This window comes from Trichomonas vaginalis, chromosome IV (genome assembly GCF_026262505.1).
Source record: "Trichomonas vaginalis G3 chromosome IV, whole genome shotgun sequence".
NCBI lineage: Eukaryota > Parabasalia > Trichomonadida > Trichomonadidae > Trichomonas > Trichomonas vaginalis.
In genome coordinates, this window is record NC_067206.1 from 18041386 (window position 1) to 18055250 (window position 13865).

The 13865-nt window shown below is 31.5% G+C and overlaps 3 protein-coding genes and 1 pseudogene across 4 annotated transcripts, besides 5 other annotated features; 1 reads left to right on the forward strand and 3 right to left on the reverse strand.

Moving 5' to 3' along the window:
• Positions 1 to 3558: 3558 nt before the first annotated feature.
• TVAGG3_0118340 (DNA binding) lies at positions 3559 to 3999 on the reverse strand (the record flags this gene model as incomplete). Its single annotated transcript, XM_001302184.1, has 1 exon — positions 3559 to 3999. One exon carries the CDS (start codon positions 3997 to 3999, stop codon positions 3559 to 3561), a length of 441 nt encoding a protein of 146 aa, XP_001302185.1.
• Positions 4000 to 4997: 998 nt separating this feature from the next.
• Positions 4998 to 5142: a mobile genetic element.
• Positions 5143 to 7143: 2001 nt separating this feature from the next.
• Positions 7144 to 11580: a mobile genetic element.
• On the reverse strand, positions 7576 to 9045 carry TVAGG3_0118370 (MULE transposase domain-containing protein; the record flags this gene model as incomplete). The annotated part of the gene is made up of 1 exon (XM_001302185.2): positions 7576 to 9045. The coding sequence occupies one exon, from the start codon at positions 9043 to 9045 to the stop codon at positions 7576 to 7578; it is 1470 nt and encodes a 489-aa protein (XP_001302186.2).
• On the reverse strand, positions 9505 to 10946 carry TVAGG3_0118380 (annotated as a pseudogene). Its single transcript has one exon. A coding segment is annotated over exon 1 (1442 nt).
• Positions 11543 to 11580: a terminal%2Cinverted (terminal inverted repeat of TvMULE transposon ID:TVAGG3_0118360).
• Positions 11581 to 11614: a mobile genetic element.
• A 600-nt stretch (positions 11615 to 12214) lies between these two features.
• Positions 12215 to 13865: part of a mobile genetic element that runs on past the window's edge.
• Positions 12386 to 13574, forward strand: TVAGG3_0118410 (protein of unknown function, DUF4106 family; the record flags this gene model as incomplete). The annotated part of the gene is made up of 1 exon (XM_051223435.1): positions 12386 to 13574. A coding segment is annotated over one exon (1189 nt), but the record flags the coding sequence as incomplete, so codon positions are not given.

A 13865-nucleotide genomic window follows, 5' to 3' on the forward strand; every position in this document is an offset into this window, starting at 1 on the left:
AAATTGAGCTATCTGTACTTGAGTTAGTTCCAAAAATTGAATGGTCTTATGGGAATTAATTTTTATAAAACAAACAATTATTAATATATATTACATTTAGAACATATTTCGAAATAAAATAAATCATTGAAAAATATTTAGTTTTCTCAAACGATAACTTTTCTTATCAATTTATTAATTTATTGATTTATTAATTCTAACTTTTTATTACATTTTTAAATAAGAAAACATTTTTTTACAAAATGGAAATATCACCAAAAATTAATATGTGTAGGGTTTTTCAACAAGCATAACTCGGCCAAAGGGTCGGTTTCCCTGAGCATCTTCAATTTAAAGAGCATAAGTGCATATTTTTTTCCCACTGTGCAATCAAAATAGAACATAGCCATTCATTGTCTGCAAAAGAAACCATAATTGAAACATGATCATCTTCATTTCCATAAACTCCTTCATGAGGACAATCTTTTGCTATAGAATCTACATATCTATTTCTTTCATTGTACTTAATTACAGATTCATCTGCATTTATAATTGATGACGATCTTCCATTAACAATCATTTTTATAATTTGTCCGGTTTGCAATAACCATCTTAATAATGTAAATTGAATACATACTTTTTGCTTATCATTTTTTTTAATTTTAAATTAGAAAATTTCCCAAAAAAATCTGACATTAGAAAATTTCAAAAAAAGCAACAATTCAGTTTAGCTACATCTACTTATCATTGTAATATATTAGAGTAAATCACAATCGTTTTTTAAAATCGCGATTAAAATTTAAAATCGCGAACTTTACAAATATTCTGACTTTTTTGAATTTATGATTTCATTTAAGATCGTGATTTTAAATTAAAATCTCGATCTTAAAATCAAATGCGATTATAATTACAATTCTCTTTTTTAAAAAAATGTTGCAATCGTTTTTCAGACGTGGTTTGATTATTTAGTCGCAATTTTCAGAGTAACGATTCGCAAAAAATTATAGTGTCAAATGTTATTCTAAAAATATGCTGATAAAATTTGTTAGTTCAGGAGGGAAAAATACGGATTTTTATGATTATGACAGAAAAAAAATCAATTAAAGATAAATTCGAGTTATTTAATAGTTAAATTGACAAAAGTGAACTGAGAGATAAAAATATAACAAATGTTGAAATAATATAATTGTTTATTAATTATATAAAATTGCTTATTTATCAAAAAATTACCATTCTATTTGCACTTTTTCTGATGTGCTGAGAAAAATGTTCAAATATAATATCATTCTTTATGCATTTTTTCAATAAAATTACGAATTTTTATTTTGAATAATATTCAAAAACTGTGTAGTTTATTGAAAAAGTGCAAATGAATTATTACATATTATGAACAAAAAATTAATTATTTGAATTATAATTTTATTAATAAAAATTAATTATTTAAAATACGTCAAATTTGGAAAAGCATAAATAAAAATGTTCTTTGTCATCTTCAGATGAACTGACAGAGTACCAAGCAACTTTATTTTCCTCATCCATACTGTCAAGATCAAGAGGACCCCACTTCTCTGCCTTGTTTCTTAGTGGACGGCTATACATGAGTTTATTTGTCAAACCGCTAATTTTGGACCTATTAAATTGATCAAATCAAATACAATTGATCTTGCATATTTTTTTCCTATATAAAATTGATCAATAAAATCATCCATTCCTGGAGCATGCTTTAATCATGTAAGGGTTATTAATAATCTTGCTATATGCGAAATCATTGTTTTTTTTCATAATAGCTTTATTCAAAAAAGTGACATCAAGCGAAAAAACTATGGGGTGTCAAAATTATTTTTAGATAAAATCCCTCATAAAAATCAATCCCGGACTATTTGCAAAAAAGTGACAACTACACAAGGATTCATACTGCTTGCTGTATCTCATATATTATCCATCTTTCTCTAGAAAGAGGGATAATATATGAGATATTAAGAGCATGAAACATGTAGTAGTGCTCTACTCAAGTCGTTGGCTTAAGTTGGAATCTAAATTTCCAACTCAAGTCGCCAACTTGAGAGAGTAATAGCCTATAGTCGGTCCATGATAATATCTTGGACCATAATTCGTGTCTTTACTCTCTACTAGGTGCAGGGTGCCAGTGATAGACCCTGCATGTATATGTGCAGAACGGGAAAATACTCATACACATCAAATCATATAATTTCAACTTCCTTAAAATTTCACAATTATAGCTTTTACACATATGAATCTATTTAAACTCATATAGCAAATGGTCAGAATGTAAATAAGAACATGAAATTTCTATTTTTGAGTGAGAAAAGGTATGCATCAGAGATAAAATTTGAGATATACATAATTTATTTATATCACACAAATATGCCATTCTAGTTCTATTTAATTCCACTGTGTTTACATGAGTGAAACTAATATTGACTACGATCGTCGAAATCTAACATAAGTTTTTTGGAAACATACCATGAAAGCAATATGGTATATGCAGCAATGTATTCTGCATCATATACCACTGTGAACATGGTTATAACTCATTCCTATAGCGAGAAAAAGTGTTTTGTCAGTTTTGGCAGAGAAAAAATGGAAAATTTTTGGACGATAAAAAAATTTGGAGTATTCACTCAAAGGAGAGTTACAAGGAATGACATTTGAGTCACGGGATGCGTTGTTTTCTGCAATATGTGAAATTTGCGACAATATTGGTTAGGACATGATAAACTCTGTTTTTGAAGACTGGCTTTCGAGATTGGAATCTGTTCAAAAGAATAGTGGTGAGTATATTTAATAAAGATTCATTATATATAAATAATTCTTTTTAATTCTTCCCCATATGAAGTTACTACACTTCAATGGGTCACCCTATATGTTTGTGTTTGTTGTTCAGAATAATTGTAATACGGAAATTGAACTTTTTGGCTGCTCGGGTTGATAATTAGTAAGAAGTTCAATTTTACTTCTCATTATCATCGGATTAATAAATTTCTTTGAAATTTCTAGAAGGAAACTTTATGATTCGGCACTTAAAGAAGAAATGTCTTCAAAAGAAAATGCATTCTAACAATTTGAACAAAAGAAAGCATTGAATAAGATTTCATGTTTATTTTGGTTAAATTCGTTCAAGAATTCATCTATATCGTCATTCAAAGGTGAAATTTTGTCAACAAATTCACCAAGTGTGGTGTTATGGTTGACTGCATATTTATCAGTGTTGTTTATTTTGTGGCGCAGGCAGGGAATTATTATGATTTTCTTGATATTTTGAATTCCACCTTAATAAAGAGAGTTTTTGAATTGCTCTAATAATGCTTTGAGTTGTCCTGGTCCGCTATCGCAAACAATAGATCCAATCTTGATTTTATTGTCGTATTTTCTAAGATTGTAAATCAGAATTTTCCTAATACCGAAATTAAACGCATTTGATTATTCCTCAACATTCGAACCTTCCATCTCCACGTTTTCGATCGGATAGGGCATCAATCCTGAGAGAAGATTTTGTAAATTAAAGTTCAAATTGTTTGTTCCTGTCTTTCATTCATCTACACAGAGCCTTGTGTATGGCTACGATGCAAATTTCTGATACAAATCTGTTCCTGATTTCGGGACAAAGATCAGCTGGATGTTAAGTTCGGCTGCTTTTGCTTGGACTTGATCAGTTATATGTGATCTGTATCTATCCAAAATCAAAGCGCAAGGTTCGTTATTAGCCCATTCTTGCACTTTTTCCAGATACTTAATCATGAACTCTCTGTTGGTATTTCCACCAGAATGCATGATATGATAGTCGTATCTGGAATTTATTCCAGTGAATTGTTGATGGCAACGCTCCGTCTTTCCTTCGGCAAGGAAAATTGGCGGAAAGATTTTGCAATCAAGTGAAATAGTGCAGATTGCAGAAAAGCTTTGCTTGTAATCGTTTGGTAAATGCGCTGTAACTTCGGCGCCGACATTTGCCAATACCATGCCGTTAAGGAAAATGAAATTAACTGGAGTTTCGTCCATGTTAAATACTCTACTCAATGGATGAAACTCTATAATGTCATTTATTTCTTGAATGTAGTTGGCTACTTGAGCTGGATCAATCTGTTCTCGTTTCTTGCTTCGTATAACTCGGAACGAAAGATGATTGCAGGCTGTAAATTCTTTAACAAATTTATAAGATACTCTTTCTCGATCCAGATATTCACGAACTTCTGGATCAAAGTTTTAGTAAAATTCCCATAACATGTGTTTGAGATGTCTTCATCTAACTGCAATCCCTGCATTAATATATTGTATTCTAAGTAGTTCAGCTATTTGTTGTTCTTGAAATGCAGTAAATAACCTTTTATGCATTCCAAATGTTTTTCCGGGTCTATAACTCGCGTTGCTTCGCCATTTTATGTGATAGTAATTTATGCTTCGTCTTTTTATACCTGTTAATCTTTCCAATCTGCAAAAAATTGGTAAAATATTAACATTTTTGCAAATTTCGAAATATTGAAATAATAAATCCATTAAATCAATCTTATTATAATATTTATTGTATCTTTTTTGATTTGAATACATTCCACTTTCCAGTTGATGCTCAAGAAACATGAGACTACTATGTGCTGGAGGATCTTCAAGCATTTTACACAGATAAAATAAAAGTGACACCATCATGACGATAGGTGGTGTCCCCAGCTTTACAGGGGAAAGTATGGAAAATCTGGGTATATATATAATATTTTAAAAAATAATTTTGCAATCCCCTCCCCTGTTTTCTCGCTTGATGTCACTTTTTCGAAAAATGTCGCTGTCTCTGTCTCAATTTTAAAAAAAAAACACTTTTCATAAGTATTCAATATTTGAGAATACAATTCAAAAAAGATTCTCTTATATTTGCTTATGTAAGAGGAAACCCTCTATCAGATGCGAATGCATGAATTTAGCATCTCTGATAGAGAGTTTCCTCTTACATAAGCAAATCTTTTTCATGCGTTATTGTTAATATAAAAACATAAGCAATTTCTTTCAATCAAAGTTCGAAAACTTTGGTGTAATCGTTGCTGAACTTTGTTTTTGAACTTTCACGAGGGAATTGAAGGATGAGAGGTATATAGTATACCTATATGCCTCTCACCCTCCAATTCCAACTCTCAATGGGAGAAACTTTGTTTGCATAATTATATTATAATACATTTATTATTTTCAATCCATTTAAGTTAATTTTATTTTCAATAATTTTTCAATATTTTTGAGGGAATTATGTTGCTTCCTCGACGATAAAATTGAGAAGCTTACGCATTGACACTACTTAGCATGCAACAATTTTTTATATTAAAGAAATGAAGAGTGTCAATGTTTCTATATTTTCAGATCAATCCATGACATTTATTGTATAAATTAGAATGATTTAATCTGCATTTTGAAATTGGTTGCAATCCAAGCATGAACTCCTACAATAGACACATTTCAGCTTAAGTTAATTTTTTTCATAATTTTTAGAGTTCGAAAGTACCAAAAGTATAAGGATTTTTTTCGAAAAAAAGAGGATTAAAAAACCGTAATCCTCTTAATATACCATAACATTTTTATCGAAATTTCCAAAATAATAAAAAGTATTTTAAGCAACTCTATTTAAACTTCATATACTTCTTTCAAAATTTCTTGTTGAAAGCCATCACTGTTGATGTTCAGGTCTTTTGTTTTAGTTCTTCGAATATATTTGCAGGAAATGCCTCTCATAATAGACAACGATAATTTTGAATTGAATTTTTTTGTCATTTTTACTAAAAATACATTTAACTTTATTTGAAAATATGATTAAATTATAATTATAAGCAATATGCTAAACATACCCTTTGACACATGATCTGAGGATTTGATCGTACATGAATCCCTTATTAATATTATATACAATATACTGTTTACTATTTTCCTAATTTTGGTCTGAAATTCAAAAAAATCGAGCTGGACTACTTCTAAAATGAAACCAAAAACCAAAAAACTATGTCGTGAAATTCATGTAAACTATTGAATTTTGAATTAAAAATAATTGTTGGTTTTTGGCCAATTGAAAATGAAAATATATTCTTCATCAATATTCGAAGTATTTATAATTTTTTAAATAAAAAAGTATGACTTTACGAGTAAATTTCGAAAAAAAGTCATAGCTAAGCATGTCAACTATTTTTATATATGTAACAATGGTAATATTATAATGTCGTTTGAAAAACTAAACTTGTAGAATAAAAAAGGGCCATATAAATCAATTTGTATTAGTTTTGGATAATTAAAACAAAAGAAACTTTTATTCAGCTGTGATGTCACGTTGTTTTATATAAGTAAATATAAATTAATACAATATCCATACAAAGTGTGTGAAATATGTTTCTCAATGATTATAAGTATAGTCTGTAAATAAGAGTCTTTATTATTTTAAATAATAAAAAAATCAAGGCGACCCGCTCTTGAACCTTTTGCAAATTTATGAAATATTCTTATTTTTTATATTGTTAAATATATCTCCAAAAATGATTCCACGAAAATTTTGCCAAAGTTCTCAATTTTGAATTTATTGTCTTAACGTCCGAGCCATTTCTTAACACGCGAAAAACAGTCAGACTGTCAAAGAGTTGTTCTCAAATTTTAATCAGCGCTGATTAATGCATTCAAACACATTTTATCACTTATATTTAGTTATACACCGCTTATTAATGCATTTAAGCTAATTTTATTAGTAATGTTTAGTAATGCATCACTTCTTATTGCATTTAAATTATTAGTCACAAAATAATATAGTTTGACACCACTTATAATTGCAGTATCAATCACACTTACATAATATCTTACTGTGACACCATTTATTAATGCATTTTCTATTTCATTCAAAGAATAACTTGGTTGACACCACTAATTACTGCAATGAAATAATTAATCACAATTGTAATATAATGGCATTGTGTTCAAATTTACATTTTTAGTATAAAACACGCTCTTTCTGCATATAGAGGAAATATTTTTTAATTCTGACAAGTGATATTAGCATTATTATATCTGAGGTATATGTAACATAAGTTTCAACCACTGTAATATTCAACAAGTTGCTAACAGTTAGTTGAAAAAAAATTGCGTAAATCTGGTATTACTTCTTTGATATTGAATCTTTATCTGTAATAACAGGAGATTGGGACAAAGTTGCAATTCGGCACTTTTTGTAAAAAATGGGGTCATACTCATAATGAATAGAGACTTATAGCCAAGTCTTGATATCATGCAGGGAGAATATACATTGATAAGCAATTATATTTTATAGTAGTAGTATTCAGAAATTCTTACAATTTACAATACAATTTTCAAAAATGGATAAAGACTAATAGCCAAGTCTTGATATCATGCAGGGAGACTCTCTACAAATACAAAAATTGATTATCATAAGGAAATACAAATTTATCAATTTTCATGTGAAAATTACATAAATTTGTTCTCCAATAAATAGCAATAATACTTTGAATGTTATATTAAGTAATATAGCTTCAGGTAAATAAGCTTACACTTCAAAAATATACTGTTTATTCATTAATTTTAAAAAAAGTCCAAATTATCTAATCTTGCTTACTCTTCCTTTAAACTTCTTTGTGCCAAATTTAATATTGCCTTCAAAGATGGAATAAGGACATTAGGTTCAATCCTTCGGCTTTCGACAATTTCCAAAATGTGTTGAATTAATTTCAAACATTCATCGTGTTTTGAAGCTCTTTGCTCAACAATCTGATTACCTGCCCTTGTAAGAATTCTTACTGCTCTTTCTTCATTCAAAACAGTAGCGACTTGAACCTTAATAATCGCATTTGGAATCACAACAGTGATGAGAGTTATGACGATGTCATCAATGCGCTCATTTTTCTTACCCAAGAAAAATGTTTGCTTTAATTGATGAAAGTGTGATTCCGCAATGTTATTCGTGGAATCACCTTCTCCACGATATAACATCATCCAATGTTCTTTGGTTCTTCTCCATTGTTTATCGAAATACTTCAAAGCGCGCGGTTCTTCTTCTTCTAACATTGTTGTCAAGAACTCATATGTTTCATCAGACTCTTCAGCCAGCTTTTCTGCATTCGTTGCATCTGCACGTAATGTCAAAAAGTCCATTGCTAAATAGAAGTTCTCAAAATTCTGTGGATTGTCAAAATAGCTTCCAACTTTTGCACATGCGCGTAAAACATGCACAGCGCACCAACTGAGCTGCGCAAGAGGAAATCCGTCCTCAATTGCGCGAGCAATGTTTAGCGCACAGTCAGCGCTCCAATGCTGTGGATCCAGGTGCGCAAACTCACAGAATTTCACCAAACATTCTTGAATTTTTTCAGATGTCTGAGGGTTCACTAAAAAATAGCAAAAGGGGAAAATTGTGTTTTGACTTGTTTTCATTGTTACTGCAAACAATTGGATCTTTCCTTTAATTAAAGAATGAGTGGAATCGACGTGGAGAGGGTTATCAATGCTATGCACCAATTCTTTTGCAGCAAAAGGTGCATATATGATTGTAAACTCGGAAAAATCTCCATTGTAATCAAATTGAACGAGATCATCTGGGCACTCTTCCTGTAAATTATTCAAAAATGCTTCCAAAGAAGTGTAAGGATCGTTTGATAATCTTTGTGCAATAATCTCATCAAGGCGATAAAATTTGTGCTTTAAAGCATCAGTAGACTGCGCGAAAAGTTTCATCGTTTCTTTGTTATTCGTATCAATTCCGAACTTATCAAAAAATGCTTTTTGAGCAAGAAATTGCTTTCCACCGTTTTTAATATAAAGTTCGATCCATTTTTGATAAAATTTACTCGCGTAATGTGAATCCATTTCAACTCCTATATGATGGCAATGTTCTTCATTAACTTTGCTTATAGTAAACACTCCATTTTGTTCTTCAACCCTAAATTTTGCCTTGCATAGGGGATACGAACATGAATAAGTGACATATTGCTTTGGAGATCCCGTTCTTCTTCTGTATGGGACACCGCCCTTGACTTCCTGTTTAATACCAAAAGCAATAAGCTCCTCTAAGTCCACCGAAATCATAAAAATGAAGTGATTTTGAAAAGAGTTAACAAAATTCAAATCACATCAAAAACAAAAACACATAAAAATATTTTATTATACTCATTCGAAATTAAAAATAATAAAATTTATATATATTAATTTCATTAAATCAAGGTTAAAAATCTCACCGGAAAAATAACCTCAGTGTGATAAATTTATCACGGGAAAAATTTACAATAAGGTTAATACCGAAAATATCGAAAAATCAACATTTAAGGTTAATTTAAGAGTGGGGGACAAACTCGCTCATTGTCACTTTTCATTAACCTTAAACTTGTAATTTTCATTATTTTTAATTAACCTTATTTCTTTCCCAATTCCTGATTTATTTTATTCACTTACTATTAAAAGTCACATTTTAATAAAATATAATAATTTATTTATAGCATTTTTTACTATACTGTAATAAAAAATTAATTATAATAAATTAAATGTTTATTAAATCAAATGTTTTCTTTGCAATAATATTTTTAATGTTGAGTAAACAATGTTGGGATCAAGTGTATCATTTTTCAGACCTTTCTGAACAGCTTCAAGCATACTGATGCATTCGACTTTTTTAAATTGTGTCATTTCTTCGAAATCTCTTGTGACTTTTTTGATAACTTTAACACTTCTCTCTGAATCCAGACCTTTAATTTGCAACTTAATCAGGAATGAAGGAACAACACTGGAATATAACTCGATGACAAGTTCATCGAGTCGAAGATTTCGCCTTTCTGGGAAGTACTGGTGCTTCAAAACCTTGAAATGTGATTCCGAGATGTTGTTTGTTCCATCTCCTTCATTTCTATAGCGAAGCATCCACCTGTCAAGATGATGGCGCCACTGTCGGTCAAAGTATTCACGGGCAGCAGGTTCCTCATTTAAAATTTCTTCTAAATTGTTGTAAACTTCATCAGGATCAATTTCTTCCTCTTCAGAACCAAAGACCAATAACTTCATTAAGTTATAGAAAGTTTCGAAGTTGGAACGATCTTGAAACTTTTCAGCCTTTCTCATGACAGCGCGCAACACATGAACGCCACACCAAATGATCTGGCATAAGGGGATGGCTGTTTCAACAGCATTTGTGATTTGAGGTGCGCAGTCCATTGAAAAATAAGATGGTTCGCGATTGATGGAGCCAAATATGCTGTGAGACAAACTTGTATATTTTCACTTGTGTCGGGCCAAACGAAAAAATACAAAAACGGAAAAACAATTGATTCCGCGAATTTGCCAGTGACGGCATAAAATGGTATGCGAGAGCGCAAGAGCTTATAAGTGGAATCAATGTGATAAGTTTGTATTTGATGTGAAAAAGCATTTGCTTCGAATGGGGCGTAATAGAAAATCATACGATCTGGCTCGTGAATAAACTCGATGAGATCATCTGGAGAATGACTCTTAACCATGTCGACAAAAATTGCAAGAGATGTAACATCATCCGCTGAGAAACGGGTATTGATTGCTTGAAGGCGTTTAGAAAACTTTTTTAAAGCATCTGTAGATTGTTGAAACATTTCCGGAATGATCCCACTATCAAATGGGATATTAAGATCTTTGAAACACCTTAATTGTGCGTAAACACGGTCTTGATTTGATTCAAAATATCTTGTTAAATAAGATCTATAAAAATATGATGTAATTTGTTGTGATTTGTTTGGAAAAGGGGCAGAATGATTGTGGGTGTTAATACATTTTCGTATATGGTACTTGTCATCGGGAAGTGTATCAACAAGGAAGCGACATGGACAATTCGGCCACTTACAATTAAATTGGATTTGATTTCTTTCTTTCCTAGTTTTATATGAATAACTATAACCTGCTTGGATTTCTTGTTGCACTCCATACTTAAGCAACTCGATATATGTGAGTTCGTGATCTTGGAACTGCATTAAAATGAAATGATTTGAAAGAATAAAGAATTTTGAATATATTGGTCTTATTTTGATAAGCTTGGTCGTGTTTTGAATAGCTTGAACATCTAATTCAATTATGATCTTTGAAAATTAGGTGAAATAAAACTAAACATAAATGTAAAACTAGGGATATGAAATTTTGGTTGTACACCACTTGTATGTGCCGGATACCATTGTGTCAAATTTTTTCTGAAATTAGCTTTAAAAGTACTAAGTAAGATCATGAGATATAGCAATATATGTTTAAACCAACTTATATTTTGGTTGTACACCACTTGTATGTGCCGGATACCATTGTGTCAAATTTTTTCTGAAATTAGCTTTAAAAGTACTAAGTAAGATCATGAGATATAGCAATATATGTTTAAACCAACTTATATTTTGGTTGTACACCACTTGTATGTGCCGGATACCATTGTGTCAAATTTTTTCTGAAATTAACTTTAAAAGTACTAAGTAAGATCATTTATTTTTGCATAATATAATGCCAATATGGTTTCTTTTGATTTTATTTCATTTATAAGCAAATCAGATTTACCCAAAAACTCCACTCCATAAGCGTTCATTTGCTAAATTGAAAAGTGACAATGGGCTAGTCTGTCCCTTTCTCTTAATTTAAGAGTATGCACTTTTGTCACCTACTCATTTCAAATTTCCATGAATTGAATAAAAATGTTATCATATATTGGTATGCCAAACTATTTATCTTTAATATTTTACAATATTATATATTATTTGATCATTTGGCAGTCAAAAAATGTTCATATCTTAACTAATTCGAATAATTTAAAACAAATTCAATAGACATCGAGAATAAACTTTGATAAGAAAGTATATTAAAAAAAAAAAGGTAGTGGGGCTTCCAGGCACTTCGTGCCTTCTAGCCCTGAAGATGATTAGTATAAATGAAGTTTTTATTGGGAAGGCTTCCAGGCACTTCGTGCCTTCTAGCCCATAAGAAATTTTGCACAAGACCCAAGAGGAGGACCGGAGCCCCAGCCGACCAGCCTTTTGTTTCACTTTTCACAAATTATATATGTTTTCATGTTTTGTCAAGACTTCTTCGTAATGAGTGTAAAGGACCAAAAATATATTTTAGGTGAAGAGGTGAGATCTCACCTGTTTTCTCACCTGTTTTCTCACCTCTTGAATTTTCATGATTTCTTCGTACATGCTTTGTCAAGACTTCTTCATCGTACATGTTTTGTCAAGACTTCTTCATCGTACATGTTTTGTTATGCTTTAAGTTACGGGCGTTCCAAGGAAGTATACTTTGAGAAGCCTTTTCCCCCTTATAGAATGAGATAGGACGGTTATTTTACAAAACTGACAACACTTTGACCGAGTAGTTTTTTGTGCTGAACAAAAAGTGTCATATAAACATCTGTCAAAAACCGTTTTTTACTTCACTTAAAATGCCACGTAAGCTACGTAAGAATATACGTAAGAGGAAGGGAGCATTGAAACATCCAATAGTAAAACTGACACCACAACAACAGTTGCAACAACAAATTATGAATGACCCCACTATGTTGCAACAAATGTCAAGCAACCCTATGCTTTTAAACCGAGTTATTGGTGCACAGAGTGGAGGTTTAAGAGCGGCACTTTTAGCGAAAATGGCAGGCTATGGTGGAGCTGCAGACGGAACAGCTTATAACCCTCAAAGTCAAATGAATTTGAGTTCACTCAAAAATCAAATAACAGATGTCAAAAAGTCAAACATAGACATACAGAAACAAATAAGTGAAAACGAAAAGAAACTAGAATATGACAGACACACAAAGAAACTCAATGAGTTAAACGTAGAGAAAAAGAAGAAAGAAGAACAACTGAAAGAACTAAGTACAGAGGAATACGCGAAAAAAGTGTCAGAAAAAGCAGCAGAAGTAGCAAAAATGGAACAAGATGTTATAAATTTGAAAAACCATACTACTCAATATAAAGTACTGAAAGATGAAGAGATAAAACAAAAAGCCCTGAAGACATATATGGATAGCGATGAGTATAAAAAAGAAGTTGAAGCAAATGTAAAGGCAGAAAAACTTTTACAGTTGCAAAACCAAACCGTACAGTATGAAAACTTAGCACAAGAAAGTAAAAATAACGACACAGCCATGCAAAAGGCAATGAAAAGCGCAGAATATATAAAAGCTAATAATGACTGGTTAGATGCCCAAGCCAACGCTAAAGCAGCCCAACTTATAGGGTCAATAAGGACAAAAATACAAGCGGATGAAGACAGTTCAAATGAAGCTTTAATGAATGCTGACTTTAAGAATGCCTTCGAAGCTCTTCATAGTAAGGTGAAACTAGTGAACGACTTCTCATCTGGAAAGAAACTGAAGTCTGAAGGTTTCGACAAAGAGTTAAGAGAAGTAGCACAAAATATGACGAAAATAACAGATGCAGCAACGAGACAGGCAGTTCAAAGTGCCTATGACGCCGTTAGAGCAACTGTTGTGGAAAGTCAAGAAAAAGAGTTACAACAGACCAAAACAGACCTAGTAAATGCTTTCTTAAAAACGAAAAGTCAGGTAGGACATTATGCTGCAGATGGAACATATGTGCCAGCTGGTGGAACTTATATACCAGTTGGTGGAACTTATATACTAGCTAGTGGAACTTATATACCAGCTGGTGGAACTTTTATACCACCAAACCCTTCAAGAGAAGCACCTGCAGCAGGACTACCTAAAACATTTACATCGTCACATGGACACAGACGCAGGCATGCACCACAACAACAACAACCAACAATTCAAAATCCAGCACCACAACAACAACCAACAATTCAAAATCCAGCACCACAACAACAACCAACAATTCAAAATCCAGCACCACAACAACAACCAACAATTCAAAACCCTGCACAACAACCACCTCCACAACCAG